The 21443-nt window shown below is 46.6% G+C and overlaps 1 protein-coding gene across 4 annotated transcripts in view; it reads right to left on the reverse strand.

Moving 5' to 3' along the window:
* Positions 1-2089: 2089 nt before the first annotated feature.
* Positions 2090-21443, reverse strand: part of ETS1 (v-ets avian erythroblastosis virus E26 oncogene homolog 1) — a 139486-nt gene continuing 120132 nt past the window's right edge. For all 4 annotated transcript variants that reach the window (XM_010844675.1, XM_010844677.1, XM_010844678.1 and 1 more), the window contains 2 exons: positions 7556-7674; positions 2090-5908 (listed from right to left, as the gene is read on the reverse strand). In XM_010844675.1, coding sequence (XP_010842977.1) covers positions 5693-5908; positions 7556-7674 — 335 coding nt within the window. In that variant the 3' untranslated portion in view covers positions 2090-5692. The remainder of the gene's footprint in view (positions 5909-7555; positions 7675-21443) is intronic.

Below are 21443 nucleotides of genomic sequence, written 5' to 3' on the forward strand. Positions count from 1 at the left end.
TCCCAGTCCTCTTCCTCCTTTAGGTTAAAATAGTTACACTTCATTACATGGGTAAGCTCTTTCGCTCAATTTTTGGTCATGAGGTATTCATCTATTTTTGGCATGGATGCTGTAGGTTGCTCCAAGGTCATAGCAGTGTGGAGCTAGACTAGCCTTGGGCAATTACTCTATCCTACAACTGCCCAAAGCCTGTTAAAACCTATAGATGTCTGACTGTCAGCTTCGTTTTTAAAAATTTTTCATATATGGTTTATTTTTAAATTATCTGTATTAAAAAGCAAATATTTGTAAAGAATGTGAAAGGAAAATAAGAAATGAAAAAGCATTGCAACCCAGAGACTGCCATGTTTAACACTGTTACAGGCAGCTCTTGCTGTATAATACCTACTGTAACACTGGAAAGTTTAAGAATCGTTTAATCTCACTATATGCCTCCCAGCCAGCTTGAGATGAAATGATCTAGGCTGAACCAGGCTGAGTTTGATTCCAGACTCAGGATGGTGGGTTGGATGGACAGTGCTCCTCTCATTCTCACTGGAGCAGGGGGAAAACTGAGGCACGATCTTCTCACTGATGGACAGAGGTGCAAGAGAACACGCTGCTATCAGGCAAGCACAATTCAAGCCTTTGCTTGTATTATTTCTTCTAACAACTCATGGGTCAAAGTTAATCATATGGGCAACTCTGAACTCAACATGACAGTGAAATAAATATACTAGGTCCATAGAGGGAAGGGTAGGAGAAGTGAAAAGATACCAGGTGTTTTTTAAATGATTCCTTTTTTACCTGCACCACCTTCTATCCAGACCCGGTTCCCCCAAGTCTGGAGGGAGTTTTAGAAGATGTTGTCCCTCCCCTATCACCCCAGCTTCTATATGGTGGTCTCAGCAGGATCATCAAGATGACCAAAGCCTAGGTGTCTGAGAATCTCCCAGCCAAACGCTAGCTCTTCGTTTGAGCAACAGAGGTCTAAGCTGATTCATTCAAGTGTATCTGGTATCTTTTAACCTCGCCAGCATGAAGTAACATACTCTGTAGGAATAACAGCATCTTGACAGTGATGGAAAGCTCTCTGACCAGATCCCTGACTGAGACGAAGTCCTGGTCTCTATATTCTGTGGATTCAGGGGGAGAAGAGCTCAGATGTGGCCTTAGGTTGGCTCTGGAGTTGTGGTTTTGCCCAGGTTGGCAACTGAAGACTAAAAACTATAAGGACCTCCAGCCATCTCACCATGGTCCCCTAGTGAGTGGTGATGGCTTAACTGGGAGGTAGACCTGGAGCCCTCCTCTTGGCCAGTCGGGCTCCCTGACCACTGGACCACACAGTCAGTAATTAATGTGCACTCAGGAAACCTCAAGCTCCAGGCTGGAAGAAACCGATTTTCCAAAAACAGAGCTCTCTTTGTGACCAATTCAGCAAAAATTCTCTTTCCAGCTGTGAGTCGGGATTCATGTTGTGAATGCTGGTGTTAATTAAAAACATCCACCTTCTGTAGTTTTAACAAGAAGAGGCACCATGCCGCATGTGTTCCTAACCTTCTCCCCAAAGCACCTATAAATACGATTGTATTTATGACTGCTGAGGGCTTGCATGTTACCATTCCCCATTTTCAGCGCCCCCCAAAAGAGTTGGGGCCAAGATGGATGTGATGGGTCTGAATTGGCACAGGACAAAATGAGCTTAAGAAGGAGGGAGAAGAGGGCTGTTCCCAAGCGTGGACCAAAGATGTTCAACACCCTGTATTAAGATCAGGAACTTTACCTAGCTGAAATCAAATGTTTATCTGTTGAATCATTAAAATGTTTCTTCATGTGCCTCTTAGTCCCCAGACACGATCAAAATGTGGTATGATGAGGCGGGGACATTCCACAAAGGATGACTCCATCTTCAGTAACTGGGATGTCAGATGACACTTCCCCATATTCCTGTGTTAGTGTGCGCTTTATTAGGAAATCTTTATCTGAAATGGTGCAGAGCTAGTGACATCAGATGAAGTTGCATTCCTTCCTGTGCTTGTCTCTGGTTGGCTAATTTGTCCCGCTTTCACACATGAACCAGACAGGAAAGAATGGAGCCAAACCCACATCGTTATGAATGAATTTCTTTGCTTTTAATCTCACACAGTTTAAAATACAATATGAAATCAGGCTACAGTATATAAAAAATTCTCCAGCAAAATGATGTGCCAGCATCAGCTACTAAAATAAACGAACAAAAAATTCCCCCGTAAGAAATTTTTTTTTTGCATTAAAAAAAAAACACATAGACACTTACATCGCTACATCTCTAAGCTACCTCAGTTCTGATTTTTTAAAAAGCACCTGCTTTTCCTTTTTTTTTTTCTCATCTTGCTTTTAAATTTTCAGGTTTTAAAAAATATAAATTATATGAAAATACAAGTTGGAAAATAGTCAAACACAATATAACATCTTTTTCACCCCTATACTTCTCAGCTTAAAAAAAAAGTATTCTAAAAAAAAGTTCAATAACTGAGGCAGTATTCCTGATAGAGATAAATTTCATTTTAATATATATATTTTATATATGTATATGTATACATATATTTATGGTTCCTCGAAACTTCTTTGGAATGTAGATTAAGAGTTCAACCCATTTATATAGACCCCAACAGAGAAAGCAGCATGCACAGCATGACTAGGATAGAGAAGGTGTCATTTCCACCATGAAGATTAGGCAGGTTAATGCTCTAAAACCCAGAGTGTTCAGCCCCAAAGTGAGGAAAAGCATATCTGATCTCTGAATGTTACCTCTAATCTCCATAGCCACAAAACCAGGGCTCTGTGTAGGGAAGTCCCTCCCCTGAAAGCGAAAGGGAACCAAAGTGACTCTGAACCCTACAGCCCAAACCAACATGGGTTAACAGATGCATCTCCAGGAAAACAGAGTTTCACCCAACTCAACCAGATTTGCCCATCCTTCCTCTGAAGTTAACATGTGTTTTTATTTTTTTAAAGCAGAAATCCAACAATTCTGCTCCATTTCCAGTGTATAAACCACCCACCACTCTTCCTGGGATGGTCTCTGGACAGAAGGAGGAAAAAAAAAAAAGCATCTGGCCAGATTGACAAAGCTGTTTGAACTAACACGCTATCTACAAATACTGAAAACGGTGGACTGGGAGAGACAGCAGGGTGGGGGAGGGGGGTGCATCTTAGCAAACAAGCGGCAGAAGAGCATGAGGAGGCACTTGTTCACGTGAATTATGGCAGGAGTCAGACATACACAGAGAGGGGGGTCTCAGCATTGATATAAAAGGAAAGGGCTGTTGAGCTGAGAAAGTGATATGCCTGGTGGCAAAGAAGCAAGGACCGAAGTCTGGCCTTGGTTCTACTCTCACCCATCACTGAAATGTGGAAAGACATCATGAGAAAGCCCCAGCATTCTCTCAGCTGCAGTTCTGCACGTCTGCAAACACACACAGAGACACACACACGCATGCGCACACACATCTTTGCCAGTGCCCAACAAAGATCACATAATCTAAGAGAAAACAATGTAGTCCAAACAGTTCCGCCTAACACTCCCTGAGCAGCTCCTAAAATATGTCGAGAGCTTCATTAAGGCACCTGCGTCCGGAAGAAGATCACAATACACAGCTGGGCAAAATGCTGCCTCTGCTTTCCAAGCGGATGCTCCGATTTCTCGGTATGAGGAAGCGCATGAATCACAGAGTTAAGTTCCTGATAATCCGGGGTCTGCAAGAAGACCTGGGAGAAAACAATCCACTTTCTTGAAGCTATGCTAGAAGGTAGTTAGTAGACTTCCAGTTTCTCAGCTGGAGCCCAACAAGGGCCAACCCCGTGAAGCCCGTCCTGAGGGTTTCTTCCCCTCCCTCGCTGAAAGCCATCCCTGTCACCCTCCTTTTCAATCCGGCACCTGTCGAGCTGAGAAGAGGGGATTCTAATTGTATTAGGCACTTTTCCTTAGTAGTCAGATGTTGGTCCCCTCTCCCCAAACTCCATTTTCAGATGACCCTTGACAATGGCCGCGGCTTGATAATGTTTGTAGTCCAACTCTGGGAGAAGTGAAAGTGGATTTGAACCTCATGGACCACCTTATTGCTACACCCAAGCTCCTTTCCTTACAGTTCCTATGCCTTCAAGCTTCCTTCCTTTGCAATTACCAACCTTCCCCGACCCTGCGCCAGGACAGCAGATCCAAGCACGGGGCCCTTATAGCATCTGCTCTGTGCACCTTTGCCTGCCCACCTAGTCTCACCTGACACCCGACACAGCTGCCTTAAACCCTTCAAAGGAAAGCCCTGCACTTTTCCCAAAGACAGCCGAGCCACATTTTATTCCTAGGCTCCCTCAGTTTCCATGGCTTCTAAAACCCAGGACATCTAAATGGCTTTATCAGACACTCTCCAACTCATGACATGTCTGCGGCTACTCTTTCACTCACCCATCAGAAAGCTGTACATTTCCTTCTACTGAACAACAGAGTGGGGAAAAGTGATAAATGTGGGGTGCTGGGAAAATCAGACACAAAGGACAAAGTACAGAGTGTTAGTTGGGAAGGACATGCATTCAGGACTTATTTCCTAAGACCTGAGGGGTAATGCCCGTGCATACAGATTTTATTCCAAGTCATGTATGTTACAAGTCTAAAAAACCAGTAGAGAACCAGGTCAATCTTCTCCCTTCACTCCCTCTTTCCTAAGACTTCTACAGTGCTCCTACATTTACTATTGTCCAAAGCAGGGCTGCAAAATACATTCAGTTCAAAGACTTAATGCTTCTTAGCTCAACGTTAAGTCCAAACTCTGAGAATATACTCATGACAAATAAGTAGAGGGGTGTGATCATAATTTTTAAAACTTAAAAGGAGAAACTCACATGCACAGTTCCCTTGTACCCAAATTAGCATCATTTTTTCCTTCGCACATCAGTCACATGAACTTGGGATCCCCAAATCTCAGTGATGGTGCTTTGTCTTTCCAGTGGGGTCTATATAAACAGTTTCCTTTCACTGTGTCAGAATCCTCAGTCGGCAAATAAAAACAAAATTGCATGATACCGCAATACTGAGACCACCTTAGAGCTTAAGACGATTTTTAAGGAAAAAAAAAAAATACTGGCACAAAATTTAATAGAATAAAATTTAACACAAAAACAGTTTCAGCCCCTCCCCACTGAAGTCCATCTTTGTTTCAAAAGTAGAACAAAAAGGTCAATAGCCCGTGATTTTTTAGTGCACCCCCAAACAAAAGGCTTTATCCTACCTCCCTCTTTTTTGCCCTCCCAGACCTAAGGACAAAAGGAAATTAACTGCCTTTCATTAGTTTCAAGACTCCTGGTGCATCAATTTCTTTTGCTAATAGGTCCATAACTCAAGACATTTTTTTTTTGTGGATGATTTTTTTTTTAATGACTGGATGTGTTAGTCTCTTCCTCCCTTAAGCCAGATTCTTCAAGCTTCTAAGAAGGCCCTTGTCTCCTGAAAATCCTCTCCAAAATTTCTTGTCCCACCCACCCCACCAGTCCTGGCTCTCCTTCAACGGCGCACAATGGATTATAGCTGCAGCTCACTTAGCTCCCACCCCTGAATGTAAAAAAAATGAGTTCTGGAAAATTAAAAATAGAATAACAATTAAAAAATTAAGAGTCCGACCGACATGGTTGTTCTCTGAAATGTCTCAGCAGGGTTTCCCCGGCCCCTCAGCATCCGTCACTCGTCGGCGTCGGGCTTGACATCCAGCATGGCGTGGAGCTCCTCAGGCGTGTACCCCAGCAGGCTTTGCAGGTCACACACAAAACGGTACACATAGCGTTTACCCGCCGTCTTGTGGATGATGTTTTTGTCATAATAGTAGCGAAGGCCACGGCTCAGTTTCTCATAATTCATCTTAGGCTTGTTTTTCCTTTTTCCCCATCTCCTGGCCACCTGAAATTTAATTTTTAAAAAAGAAGAGAGTAAACACTTCCAGAATAAGCCCAAGATACACATTAATATGCCTGCACTCATTGGTGATGACCCATGATGTTCAAAAGATGGCTAGGGATTCATTGACAAAGTTACTTTTCTGAATTCCAAGTTTTGAAGGCTAGACCAGGCTGGCAGTGAAGCTGACTCTAAGCTGGTGAAAATGCAGTGACCCTGAACTTCTATGGAATGGGAGTTAAAGCATTTGATATTTAAAAAAGAGTCTCTTTTCTTATAGGAGACACTATAGAGTCTCCTCTTACCCTGTATTATTAATAGAACGTCTTTGCTTTGAAAGCATGAAATCTGATGTGAGGGATGAAGGACTGAGTTACAGTCACACCTGTCTTTCATCAACAGGAAGCATCTTTTTTTTTTTTTCGAGGCACAGGGCTTCTCACTTCAGCCGGAACAGAGGGCCTCTCTCTTATTTATTGCTCTGCATCCTCCGAATTTGGGCGTGTCACAGAGCAGCCACTCACTATTTGTTTTTTTGTTTTTGTTTTCTTATTGATGTGTAATTGATTTACAATGTCGTGTTGGTTTCAGGCGTATAGCAAAGTGATTCACTTCTACATACATATATTTTCAGATCTTTCCCCTTATAGGTTATCACAGAATATTGACTAGAGTTCCCTGTGCTATACAGTAGGTCCTTGCTGCTCTTTGTGACCCCATGGACTATACACATCCATGGAATTCTCCAGGCCAGAATACTGGAGTGGGTATCTTTTCCCTTCTCCAGGGGATCTTCGCAACCCAGGGACTGAACCAAGGTCTCCTGCACTACAGGCAGATTCTTTACCAGCTGAGCCACAAGGGAAGCCCAAGAATACTGGAGTAGGTAGCCTATCCCTTCTCCAGTGGATCTTCCTGATCCAGGGATTGAAGCGGGGTCTCCTGCAGTGCAGGTGGATTCTTTACCAACTGAGCTATCAGGGAAGCCCATGGGCAATGTGTATATGTTCATCTCAGACTCAGTGTACTCCTCCTCCCCTCACTGTTTGTTGATGAAAAAACAAAATGATGAGCAAATCTCACCAAACTTTGAAGGCCTCTCAAATTGCCAGACGCCTTCCAAATTCACAGAGCCACAAGGCCAAGAGGGGAACAAAGTCAGAGACTGCAACTCATGTTTTTGTTGTTTAGTTGCTAAGTCATTTCCAACTCTTTTTGCAACCCCATGGACTGCAGCCCACCAGGTTCTTGTCCATAGCATTTTCTAGGCAAGAATATAGGAGTGGGTTGCCATTTCCTTCTCCAGGGGATCTTCCCAACCAAGGGACTGAACCTGAGTATCCTGCACTGGCAGGTGGGTTCTTTACCACTGAGCCACCAGGGAAGCCCAACTTGTGTTTACAAAAGGCCTGATATGTGACAGGCACTGTAGGTACATCCTATCCATTAAGCTGACAACGAATGGGCAACATAGGTCTTTTCTCTGTTTTCCAAATGATGCAACTCAGGCTCAGAGGAGGTCCCCCAAGTAGCAGGTGTAAGAGCTGGGATTCAAACCCTAGAAAACACCATCAAGCCCCATACAACCCATCCCCAGAGCTCTCTCTCACCCTCCCTGAACACAACACTCTCAGGTCACTCCCTCCTTACCTCATCTGGGTCAGAAAGCTTGAATTCCCAGCCATCTCCTGTCCAGCTGATGAAAGACTGACAGGACTTATCCGTGAGTAATTCCAGAAGAAACTGCCACAGCTGGATTGGTCCGCTGCCTGGAGACACAAGCCATGGTGAATTACTACACCAGATGTGCCACACTCTCAGCAGCGAATCCCATTACAGGGCACTCCCGACCCCTACCCTCCCAGCCCATCAGCCAGGGGAAAACAAGGAATACCCAGAGCACAAGAGTTGCAGGAGCTGGTGGAACAGATGGAAACAGTGAAGAATTCCCACCAAAACTGCGTTTAGGATGGAGTACCAATTGCCTTATTTAGATCGATTTAAAAGTCAGTCCATCTTTTATGGCTACGCAAACTCTAGAAAGAAAATCCTGGATTGCTCCTTTGAGATATTCTAAGGCAACATGGTCAGTTTGGCCTTCAAAAACAAAGTCATTATTTCTGCCTTATGAAGTACTCAAGGTATGAACCGAGGAGTGTCTTTGTCAGCTCCAAGCAGAAGTCAAAAGCCCATAAGCAAAGTCTACAGTAAGGACCCTTTGGTCCCTGGTTTTCGAGGGAGAAGAATCATTACCTTAGGGCGATCTAACAAGGGAAGAGAAGTTAGATGTTCTCTTGGTCATAATATTCCTCTCTACCACAATCCAGTCCCCCAAGATGCCTACAGGCAAGCAGCCAAACTAAGAAAGGGGGGAAATGAACTTTCCAGCTATGAAATCCTCAAAGGTCAGGTTAGCACTGTCTCAGAAACTCACCATGGTTAAGCAGACTCTAATTCACACACACACACACACACACACACACACAATTCTCGTCTTAGTCATCAACACTGCCATCAACACTGTCTGGAAGGCCTGACATACTCTGATTGTTAGTTTATCTTATACTAAAAGAGTTTGTGCTACACGGATTTCCTTCTAGCATAGTTTTCTATTCAGAAATGACAATGATGCCAGAGATTCCTATCTGATTTATGGGTGTAGCTAGAGAGACAGATATGGGCTCAATAGTCCACACTGCTTGTTTCACATCTACACTGTGAAGACGTGTAGGCCTTGTTAACACCATCTCAGAAGCAACCTGGAAACAGTGCAGCTGGAGAGACCCAGTCCGTGTAGACAAAGAAAGCCTGGCATGCTCTGACTCACATAAGAAAACTTGAGTTTGTTAGGCTCTAATCCTTAACCTGAGTTCCAAATGTGTCTGATCTTAAGTAAACTGAGATGCAGTAGGAAACAAGCTTGCCTTGCCTCTCTAATAAAGAAATGCCCTTCATGATCTAGGAGGGCAATCTCTTGTCATGTTGGACACACCTACAAGACATTTGCACGCTCACCATTTTGCTTCTTCTAAACCCACTCCCCAATCTCCTTATAGGCATGGCAGACTGGGCCGACTGCCTCCATTCTATCGGGGCAGAGAAAGGTGCTCGGGAAAAATGACGTGACATTGGTCTAGGCACAGTTAGGAAATAGTGGGCCAATCCCCGGACCTTGACTCCAGGCCCCAGGGTAATCTTGATGGATGCCTATGAGCAAACAGCGGCTGGTGCACTTTATCACTGGTGGGACACCCCAAGGAAGCCTTGGCTATAGTACTTGCATCCCAATGGTCCCTCCTCAGCCCAGCCCAAGCTCAGCAAGGAAAATGAAATACCTCTACCTCACCCTTCTACAAATGAACCCCGAGTACTTTAAAACTATCTTGCAAGAAATACCTTACACATATTCTAGAATTAAATAATTCAGCCAATGCCTGCAAAGTATATTAATATTTGAAGAAACTGTCCCAGGAATGACACTGATAAAGCCTTACCCACTTCTCTGTTTCTACTCCAATGGAAAAAAAAAAAAAAAAACACATTTTCTAGACAGCTCAGACACATTTGCAGTTTCCTTGGCAGCCAAGTAGTCACCAGCTACCACCCTCTGCCAGAAGGAATGTCCTGTCGTGACTTCCTATGAGGAATCCATTGAGAAGCCATCCGGATGGGCAGGAGGAAGAAAACAAATTTCTATTAAGAAATGCTATAGAATTAGTTACAATAGCCCTTGTGACATAATAAGTATCCTGAAGAAGTGTAGAATAGATACCCCCTGAACCACTGAAATGAGACATGAAAGGAAAAACCAACTATCCCAAAATTATGAAAATAAGCCAGGGAGTTCATGGTCCTCTCTTGGGTCAAGACCACAGACTATAGACATGGTGGAGAGAGATCTGCTTTCAGACACCTGGTAAAGGAAAACAGGAACAGGAGCTAGGATTTATTGTGCACCTACTATGTACCACAGTAATATGTCATGTTTTAGAGCATCTTACTGGGTTCGCCAAAATGTTCATTTGGGTTTTTTTGTAACATCACAGGGAAAAACCCAAATGATCTTTTTGACCAACCCAATATTTATCCCTCAGAATAACTCCCTGAGTAGATACTATTGTTATCACATTTGTTTCTCCCACTGTACAGCAGAGAAAACTGACCCACTGTGTGTCTTGTCCAAGGTTGTGCAGGTCAGAAGTGGTATGGCTAGAACCCAGGCAGCCTGCCTGACCCCCTAAATCTCCATCTCAAGCCATGGACTTGCCCCGGCAAGTCCAACCCAGAGTCCAATCTAACCTGCCTGCTGGCTGCAATGGTCCTGGGGGTAAAAGGACCTTGCATTTGAAAAACAGCTCTTCCTCATGGCTCACAGCAAGCAGTCCAGGACACCGGATGGCCAGTGGTTCCCCAGTCAGTCTGACCACTGGGGACCTTGGCGTCCTCTACACAGGTGACATCTGCACCCCTCATGGTCACCATCAGGCCATGTAATTTCATTACTTCTCACCCCCACTAGTTGTCTTCAAACCTCTCTCATACTGTAGTGTGTGTGTGTGTGTGTGTGTGTGTGTGTGTGTGCGCTCAGTCATGGCCAACTCTTTGTGACCCTATGAAGCCTGCTAGGCTCCCCTGTCCATGGGCTTTTTCAGGCAAGAATACTGGAGTGGGTTGCCATTTCCTTCTCCAGGGGATCTTTCTGGCCCAGGGATCAAACCTGAGTCTTCTGTATCTCCTGCATTGGCAGGCAGATTTTTCACTTCTGAACCACGGGGTATGCCCCTCTTTCATTCCACTTGTCTTAAAATCCCTTTAGGGATAAGGGGTCTAATTATACCAGGTTGAGGAAAGAGGAAGAATTATGGGGATTCATTTCCCTGGGAAGTTGTGGTCAATGGCAGGGAGAAGCAAGCACATCCAGATTCCCGGGGAGAGGGGTCCAAGAGCCACCTCGGGCCCCCACCCTTCAGATATGCAGCCATAGAGTGGGGATGGGGCTTGAATTAGCATCACAGGGACCAGCTCACGAGGGAGGGACGTCAGACAGAACGAGTCTTGCTGCTCCTGCTGCCACTTCAGAGCCGCACCCCATTGTCTGCGTACATCTGATCCCTGGGGTCTGTGGATGTGGCCGGAGACGGGGTGAGTCCTTGCACGGGGGTGTTTTTTTCCCCTCCGTGTGAGTTGCCCTTTGTTCATAAGGAACACAAAACTGAAATTCAGGAGCTCAAGTCCTAGGTGTGGCGCCTCTTTTTTTCCTATTTACTGAAGGGAAGAGGGAGGGTAAATAGGAAAACCAGATGCTGAGAGAAAGGACAGGGCGCAGGATAGGGAGGCAGGGAGGAACATGTCTGCAGGGCTGCACAAGAACAAAGTCATAGCAGCAGCGATGTCAGCGCGAGTTTCCTTCCCTTATTCTTGAGGAGAGATCCCGCCAGCCTAACCCCGCCAACGGCACGCACGGCGCTCCCACCTGGGGCATTCTGGAAGCCTCTGCTAGCCTTCCAGAGAGCCCACAATGTGACCCTGAATAAAAGGGATCCATGATGCTTCCCAGAAATTCCTCTCTTGTACATTTCTGCTGACACCCCAACCCTCTTTTAGGTTGTGCGGGCATCAGAGATAGGACAAACATGGGCTTCTTTTCCCAGCCAGACAGTCCGGAATGTGGGCGTCGGGGTGGCTGGTCCCCAGGCTGGACCACTGGAAAGTCCCACGCTGGAGCCTGTTTCCATGACAATGTATCCATCCGCCCCTTGGGTCTGGGAGGGAAGATCAGGACCTCTCAGGGTGGCCCACTCCCAGAGGTGGCTCTGGGGTCACTGGCAACTCTGACCCGCTGGTATCACCCAAGTCCAGACCCAAGGGAAGTTCTCAAGCCCCAGACTTGCCCACATGCTGGCTGAGGCTGGCCTGCTCAATCTGAGTTCTCACAGAGGCTGTTTCTGTGTCGCTCGGGGTCAGTCTGCCCAAATCTGCAGGGCCAGGGCTCCGTCCCTGCCTCCCTCCCTCCAACGCATCTTCATGTGGAAAAGCCTTCTCCTTGCCTCCATTCCACTCACACCTCCTCTCGGCCCTGGGCCCAGCCCCCTCCACCCACCCAACAGGACTCTGGTCCCAGTGACCTTTGTCCCAGGAGCGGAGAATGGTACTAATAATAGTGCCAGTCATGGGCAGGGGAGCTCACACACCGAGTGTGACTCACAATGCTGTCCCTGTCCAGGGGCCCAGGGCAGTCAACGGCGGCCTTCACCAGGCCGCCCCGGGGTGTCACACGTCAGGAATCCAGTGGCATCACTGGGAAAGTATGCTTCTCAAGTCGAAGCTCTGAGCCACAACAACAGAGGGTCCCTGTTCGAAGGAAGTCTCTCTCGCAGGCGGGGCGAGGAGGTGGGGGGGACTCCCCCCCTCCACGGCTGCAGTGGGGAATTTCCTCTGACTGCTTTGTTCTTCTCGGCTTCTGGGGAAGAGGAAAATTCTCAGTACAACACTGACAGCCCCAATCTGAAAATGGTGACATGGCCTCCGGACAGATAACATCAGGTGGGTACATAGAGGGACCCCAGGACAGCAAAGCAAGTCGCAGGAGGATGCCTCCCTCCAGGGGGACCCCTAAGGCACGTCAAATCCAAGGCTATAATCTCTTTCTCTTTTTTCTTTTAAGGCAAAACTTCAAGTGAATTTCTACTCATTGAGTTGATTACACCCCTTCTCTTTGTCTAGGGACTAGAAGGTCCCCATCTATCTAGATGAGGGGTAGTTATTTAAAAGCCCTGCTTTTTTTTCCCTCCGTTATTCTGAGGCTAAGATGTGAGCTACTTAGGTAAAAGGAAAGGCACAGGCTGGGACGGGAGGTTAGCAAGGTGTTCCCGACGCTCCAGATCATAATCCTTCTCCATGTAGCCATGTGTGGGTATCTTTTCTTCCCATTTTCTAGGTGTGGGGGTTGCCAGCCATGGCAATGATCTCACTGCTCGTGAACCGCGGTCAGAGGGGGACTTCAGCTTTTCCAGTTCAGCTGCACATTCTCGCTCTGTCACCTGTGCCCAGGGCGAGGCTAACACACAAGAGTCAGGCCCTGGGGCAGCTGGCGTCTTGTCTCAGGCAGCCTCCCATCATGCTTTGCTCTGAGCAGGGCCAGCCCTGACAAGTGGCTCTCCCTGCGTCTCTCTCATCACTAGAACACATGCTCCAGGGGCAGGGCCCGTGTGTTTCTATTGCTGTAACCCAAAGCCTGGGATGGTGCCTCACCAACAAACACCAGCTATCAAAAAACCTGCTTGCTCTTAAATGATCCAGCTGTCAGCTCTCTGGGAGCCTGGGTTGCATCTGATTGACCCTTACAGGCATAGTCAGTGCCTGGCCTGGGACCCTGTCTTGGACAGGTGAGCTCTGTAAACATTTCCTGAACTGTCTTACTCAAACAATCCTCCTGTGCGGAAAGGTATCAGGGTTTTGAAAAGGTGACCCAAACTGCTTCTCTCTATTAAACTATATTTGGGGCCAAACAATATGGGGGACTCCCAGGCTACATTTCATCAACATGCACCCCAAAATAAAAACGACCACACCTCAGGTCCTTTGGGGATTCATCTGCTACTTTGAGAATCTAATCTCTGTAGCTCGACTCTCAAAGTCAAATCAAACACCTCAGTGTGGGCAGGACACCGCATTTATTTTAACCTATGAAACTCTCATGGTTGGTCACCCTTGCAGCAGGGTTTACTTGGCTCCGACAGCACACATCTGACAGGTGGTCCTAAAACAGAGGAACGGGACCAAGCGGCCCCGCCCTCTCAGCCAGGTGTCTCTACCCACAGCCAAACGATGGTGGCAAAAACAGAACACTCGAATCCAGAAATGACCCATCTGTTCACAAGTCTATCTTTCTTACAAACTACTGCAGGATGGCATCACTGACTCGGTGGACATGAGGTTGAGCAAACTCCAGGAGATGGTAAAGGACAGGGCGCCTGGCATGCTGTAGATCATGAGGTCGCAGAGAGCTGGACACGACTGAATGACTGAACAACAGCAACTGCAGGAGGCCCACCTCTGGGGGGGGTGGGCAACCCCAGAATCTAAACGCCACCCGCTTCTTGTCAACCCCATTCTAAACTATCATTCATAATGATCCCAAAGTCCCTCTTTTTCCTTTCAGTTCTCATGACCTGACGTTTAATGAGAAACTGAACAGAAAGCATCCTGACAGTGTCTTGACCTCTGGGCCAGACTCAACATGAAGCTTCACTGTCTGGCTAAGGATGAAGGAGTCAGTACCAGGGCACCAGGAAGATTTTCCAAAGACGGAAGAGCGGAGACTGTATGGTACTTTGGCTTGTTTTTATACCTGTAAGAGCCCTTCCCCATTTCGTCTGAGTTACATCCCTCCTTTTCTCCCAACTCAACCCAATCTCACCTCATCTCCACCACAATCCACACACAATCCATTCTGTAACTGGCTGAGATGCTTTGGTTCAACAAATCACTCTAAACCATTATGTTCTATACACTTGTTCTCTATCAATGGCTAGTAACTCAAGGGCAGCAATCCAGGATCTAAGTTCCTATAACTCAAAGCATAACCACAAACAACATTCTAACAGGTGCTTGAAAAACATCCCTCGTGAATATCATGAAAGACAACAGGTTCATGCCCTTGCATTTACGGATGCTGCAATAGCCAATATCTAGCAGTGGAAACAAGAAAACAAAACCAGCCTTTAATGCCAAGTCCACGTCTCTGAAACAGTAGACCAAAAGAAAGGAGGAAGCATTTCAAAAAATTTAAACAAACAAATATGTCGGACATTGGGCATACTGACTGAGATGACAGCAGATAGTATCCTATAAAATGAAAATATATACATGATGGTGGGAAATGCCCAAAATAGGGAGTCAAGTGTCTAGAGCCTTGACCCCACTTCTTCCCTGATTCATTGAGTGATCTCATACAGCTCATTTAACCTCTCTGGGCTTTAGTTTATCCATCTCTAAAATGCAAATAGTTATCACAGCTCCTTCCTGCCTTATAGATATATATAAAGAGCTGACCACAGTGTAGAACAGTTTGGGAATATAAAACATAACAGTAGAATTAAACAGAAGAATTTGACAACAGAAAAAATATTTTTAAAAGCAGACTTTTCAAAAGAAAAACAAGGAAAAACAAGATGGAATAGAAAAACAAAACAACAAAAGCACTAAATAAAATTCAATTATTCTTTCAAGAATTCAACTGGCCTTTTATACGGCAACTTTGAAAGAGGACAAAGTTAGAAGCAAAAGCAAAATGATTAACATATATAAACGTAAAATGTTTTAAACACTGTAGATGAAAAGATAGTTAAGGTTTTTTAAAGTGAGGGATAACTCTGAAGTTCCTGCTCTAATTCAAAGTAGGCAGGCACAGAAAGAACAGATGCAAACTGCTTTGCAAGTGAAAGTATAGCCGACATTTCTGGTTTGGGGAAATCTTGGCCACAGACAGACTTAGATCCTCTTTCCCCCAATGTACTTTTTTTTTTTCCCTAATCATTTATACTCCACAGCAAGCCCACTCCACCTAATAATTACATAGGACTGAGCTACAGTGAGTCCAGCATTCCCCACAAATGTCTGCAGTTTGGCCCAAGAGACAGATCCCATCAGTATTAATCGAAGGAAGAGCAGAAAGTCTTGTCCAGAGATCAATGTCCAAGACCGTCCTGGCAGGGAGCCTCGTTGGAGGGCCTTAGCTCAGCCAGACTCCCCTGTTTGGGGCAGACTTAACTGAGACTCACTTGGGTCTGCCTGGGGCCGAGCACAAGACAGTTACACACTTGAGTGTCTGGAGGAAAGGCCCTTGTTTTTGCTTGCGCTCCTCACACCTGCAAGTGTTCAAGGACACACGTGTGGGGGTGGCTGCAGGGAGAAGAGACGGTTCCTCTCTTAAAGGGGCAGCCTGTCCTCAAAGGCAGGCACCTTCCCTCCAAACTCAAGAACTCTGTCTAATCACGTTCACCCTGCCACTCAGACACACTCCTGGACAGAGAGCTGGCAAAGCGCAAGCCAGGAAGTGGCTTTCTTCAGAGCTTTTCCTCCCAATGTCTTCTAGGTAACTGATTGTTTTAAGAAGTCACCAGAAATGAGTGAAGTCTGGATTTGAGGGTATAGACTGCAAACTGATGCTGAAGCTCCAACACTTTGGCCACCTGATGAGAAAAGTAGACTCACCGGAAAAGACCCTGATGCTGGGAAAGACTGAGGGCAGGAGGAGAAGTGGGTGACAGAGGATGAGATGGTTGGATGCCATCACCAACTCAATGCACATGAGCTTAAGCAAACTCCAGGAAATGGTGAAGGACAGGGAAGGTGGCGTGCTGCAGTCCATGGGGTTGCAAAGAGTCAGACATGACTGGGCGACTGAACAGTAACAGTGCAAATTGTGTTCAGAAACAAAAGATGCTTCAGATAGCTAATATAAATATCCAAAGGATGTATGTATAGTCATGGCTGATTCACATTGCTATATGGCAGAAACCAACACTGTAAAAATTAGAAAAACAAAACTTTTTCTAAAAGATAAAAAAATATATATATATCCTCAGTTCAGTTCAGTCGCTCAGTCATGTCTGACTCTTTGCGAACCCATGAATTGCAGCATGCCAGGCCTCCCTGTCCATTACCAAATCCCAAAGTTCACCCAAACTCATGTCCATCGAGTCGGTGACGCCATCCAGCCATGCCTACAAGCAATTAAAAAAAAAAAAAAGAAAATGCCTTCTTAAGCATCTAGGTTATAAGAAGAAAGATAGCTTCACTGATTAGGACTAGAAAATAAGACTTGAGAGTTCTGAAGCCTGGACCTTTCCTAGTAGATTTTCCATGCAATCTCTGAGCTTTATTTTATCCTAGGAGTAAAGTTTCCCCCTTGTATCAAAGATGAGAGAAATGACTAGTTAACATATTCAAATTCTTGAGGTGGTGAACTATATCTTAAACCATCATTGGAGGATACAACTTTTCAAGCCTTTATCCAATAAATAATTTCTGAGCACCCCTCAGATGTAAAGCGTGGTAGCCAGCCTGGGTGGAATAACAGAAGAGAGTATTAAGAGCAGCAAGGAGGCAGCAGAAGAAACACTTCTGTTCCACTGTAATGGGATAAGCTGAACAGGGACTGCCCACGCCTTTAAAGAAGAAAGGACCGAGAACCCTGCCTGGAGGGGCCCCCACGAGAAATTGCACCCATCTTGGCTCTGAAGGTCAACACCCCCTCAGAGCCCAGCCTTGAGAGCACCTCTCTGGCAGAGCAGGTCCCAGCCTCCACACCGAGTGCAAACTTTCACATTCACCCACCTTAGGACAACTTTCACTCTCATTATCGCTCAAGGAGAGGTGAGTCACAGAACAAACAATGCAGTTGGGTAGGTCAATAGCAGGCACCAAATCCAGAAGCCAGTCATGGGCCACCAGGGGCATCGGGATCGTGGTCCAGCGACCTGCTGTATGACCCGTCGGACGCCACACTGATCAGTCAGGGCTGATGGGGCCACAGCCACATGAGGCTCCACCCGCTGGCCACAGGGAGCATCTGTGACTCCATCCACAGGTCCCCACCAAGAACATGCTTCCTGGGGCTGCTGCGGCCAGGGACTGGGCATGGAGGTCACATGGGGCCACTCCTGCCAGGCGAGGAGCTCCCCCACTGGGCAACTTTGACCGAAATTCCCAGGAGCCTGGACACCCGCTTCCTTGGAACTGCTATGCCCTTAGAGGTTCTTCTCACAAGTCTCCTTCCTTCCTGTCTGCCACCAGGCCTGAAAGGCCCCCGCCTTCTCTTTGAAAGCCCTCCACCTTCTCTTGCTCTCTGCCACTCTGTACTTCAGACGTCCCCCCACTCCCCCGGACATTTCTTACAAGTCCAATCATGTCTCGACATCTGCTGCTCAGCAGACCCAAACTAACACGCTACTAATGTTGGATATTTTCCTCCCAGTTGTCTGACGTTGTGCAAAACTATAAAAGGCCTCTTCTTTGTTGTCTGCTGTGTGACTCTGGGCTAGACCTCTTCCCTCCCTAGGAACCTTAATTCCCTCCTTCATAAAGTGAGGATAACAGATTTTTCTTCATGTGGTTGTTGGTGACAGTTTTAAAAAATATGAAGGCATATGAAAGACTCTAGCACACAGTAAGAGCTCAGCACACATGTGGGTTGAGCTGAAAAGCTGAAGTGACCTAGGTGGTAGTGCTGAGTGCATGCTGGGTTGCGTCTGCCTCTTTGCGACCCCATGGACTGTAGCCTGCCAGGTTCCTCTGTCCATGGAATTCTCCAGACAAGAATAATGGAGTGGGTTGCCATTTCCTCCTCCAGGGGATCTTCCCAACCCAGGGATCGAACCCGCATCTCCTGTATTGGCTGGCAGGTATTTCACACCACTGAGCCACCAGGGAGACTTTATGAAATGACCTAAACTGAAATTAAGTATCAGCTGTGCTCCCCAAGACACTGCCAGGAATGACTGGAATTCTCTAAGTTAAACCCATCACCCTCTGACCAGAAGGAATGTAGAACTGTACTGGAAAAACAAAAGGTCTGGAGAGTAACATGAAACAGTGATAACAATTAGCACCTAAAGAGGGTTTCCTATGGACCTAGCACTGTGCCGAGTGCCTTCCATAAGCTATTCATGCAATTCCCACCACAATCCGAAGAGACTGAAACTGCTATTGTGACCATTTTGCAGATAAGAATACTAAGGCACAGTGAGGTCAGCTGGCCCACAGCCATGCAGCTGGTCAGTGGCAAAACCAGGACACACCTGGCTCCAGAGTGCCCGCTCTCAACCCTGACACAGTGAAGCCTCTGCCACGTAGCCCAAGGTCAAACAGCCTCTCACCTCTCGTGTGCTTAAGCTGAACCTAGACCTGCAGGCATAAGAGTAGCACATGGGGTGATTATCATCACCCCATCTGTAAGCATCACAAGAAAGTCACTTTAGGGGGAAGGGGACGGGGAGGGATACACAGAGGCCCTTGAATAACACAGGTTTGAGCTTCACAGATCCACTTATACATGGATTTCTTTTGAATATAAACATACTTAAAAAATCCTTTTTGTAGATTTGCAGCAATTTAAAAAAAGAAAAAAAAATCAGACAAACTGCATAGCCTGGAAATATGAAAACATTACGAGAAAAAAAAGCGAGGTCAGGAATGCATAAAATACACGTAGATGTACATAAAACACAGAATATGTGTAAGTGGACTATTTATGCTAGCAGGTCAACAGCAGGCTAGTAGCTAAGTTTGGGGATTATACTCAGATTTCTGACTGCACAGGGGTCGGCACCCCTCACCCCATGTGTTCAAGGGTGGACTGAAGCATCTGTTGAATGGAAGGAGTCTCCATGCGTCTGCTGAATGGAACGAGTCTCTATGCTGAGGACCCACTCACTGGTCCGACAGCATCCAAGCTGGGAAGGCAACCGGGAAACCAGGAGATGCCAAGGGGCACAATCAAGGGACCAACTGGAAGAGCTCTTCACAGCTGAGGCCATGGGAGTTTCCAGGCCAGCTGCTCACAACCAACAGGACCTGCGTGGTTGCCTCAGCAACACACGGGCTGGATTCTGCTCAGGGGAAACATCAGCTTCAAAGACACAAAGGTGGAGCTTCCAAGAGGAGACAGAGTGGCATTCCAGCAGGGTCACCACCCAGTTCCACCACATGGAGTTAGAGTTTGTTAAAGAAACAGCCACCCAGAAAATGGGAGACCCAGAGAAGCCTTGAAAGCAGGTGGTTGGCAGGGGAAAGGGGTTGCTATGTCCCCTAAAAAGATGGGTCCCCTTGTGAGTTTCCTGACTCCAAATCCAGGCACCCAGAGGCTTCAGGTGGTTTAAACACCAGGATGTGCAATCTGTTTTGTATAGTATAAAGGTGTCTCTCTGCCCTAAAGGCAGCTTCCTGGAGCTACGGGAGCTGCGTCCAGTCCCCGGGGTGGCTCAGCCAGCTGTGGTCTTCAAAGGCGACTGACAAAAACAGGGAACCTCCCTGTCCACACCTTCAAAGCCGTTTAGAAGGGAAAAAATGAACAACAAGGCCGAGTCCTCCCACCATGTGATTTTCTCCACGGGTGGCAGATGTCTAAGACCAACTGTCCCCATGCGAACCAGTCAGGAGGCAGAGGCAGTGGGACCTCCACACAGGCAACACCACCAAGGGGCTTCTGATCCCTCCAGCTCAGAGCGGCCGGGGACCCCCGCCCCCGAGCTCCAACGTACTTCCCCAGCAGTCTCACAACTGAGCAGCATGTCAACTCCCTACTCCAGTGAGATCCCACTCACATTCCATGTGCGCACTGAGGACCCGCCGTCAAACACAGCGCAGAGAATCAGAATTCCCCAGCTTCTGCGATGCTGGCTGGTAGCCAGGCTCCACGTAGGCTGAGGTGGTTTGTCTGGCTTCCTACAACCCACCACTCACAGGGCCCTCTGAGGAGGAAAGGGCAGATGCTGTTTCTGCCTCTCTCATTGCCAAACTCTTCTCCTCCCAGCCATCCAGGAGCTACCCACGGATGCTCTACCCTGAGACAGTGACACTCCCTGTAAGCCTGAGGCCAAGTCCAGCTTTGCTTGGGTGAGAACCTCAGGATCCTTGTAAATGGCAGGACTGCACAAAAAGGGCACCACAGTTTTACGCTTACGTCAGGAAAGACTGTAGTCAACTCATAACCTTACAGCCACAGTACTGACACGGAGAGATTGTATTCCAGAACCTGGCTTAGGGAATATTCCCTCCACCCCCAATTATAAAGCTCCAAGTTGTTCCTAATAACATCTCCATGGGAATGCAGGCTATAATTAGAATCTCCTGCACCAATTCACACCACAGTGCTCTTCTGCTCTGGGGACCCCCTCTCCTTTCCTCATCAGTGACTGAGGCTCACATGAGAAGCTGCCCCTGGGGGTTGTACCTGAGGACACTGAGATGATTTTGCAATCCAGCTTTCCTTCAGAAAACCGTGATTTCAGGTGATGCCGCCCAAGCTCAGGTTTCATTCTGAACTGAAGGGCTTGGAAGCCCTTCCTTCTCTTAGCAGTAGCTTTATGTTTCTGAACCCTACAACTCAATGACCAGACCTACAATTCGGTCAGAATGCCCAGGTTTCAGGTGTGGCCCTTGGACTCTGTTATTGTGTGAGGATAGACGGGCTCTAATTTATCTACAAAATGAGAAGAAGGTTTATTTTGGGCTAAAAGCAACAGATGCTAAAGCATCTATTTCTGCTTTATTGACTTTGCCAAAGCTTTTGACTGTGCCTATCACAATAAACTGTGGAAAATTCTGAAAGAGATGGGAATACCAGATCACCTGACCTGCCTCTTGAGAAACCTATATGCAGGTCAGGAAGCAACAGTTAGAACTCGACATGGAACAACAGACTGGTTCCAAATAGGAAAAGGAGTATGTCAAGGCTGTATATTGTCATCCTGCTTATTTAACTTATATGCAGAGTACATCATGAGAAATGCTGGGCTGGAAGAAGCACAAGCTG

Source organism: Bison bison, unplaced genomic scaffold, assembly GCF_000754665.1.
Source record: "Bison bison bison isolate TAMUID 2011002044 unplaced genomic scaffold, Bison_UMD1.0 scf7180017864205, whole genome shotgun sequence".
In the NCBI taxonomy this organism is placed as follows: domain Eukaryota; kingdom Metazoa; phylum Chordata; class Mammalia; order Artiodactyla; family Bovidae; genus Bison; species Bison bison.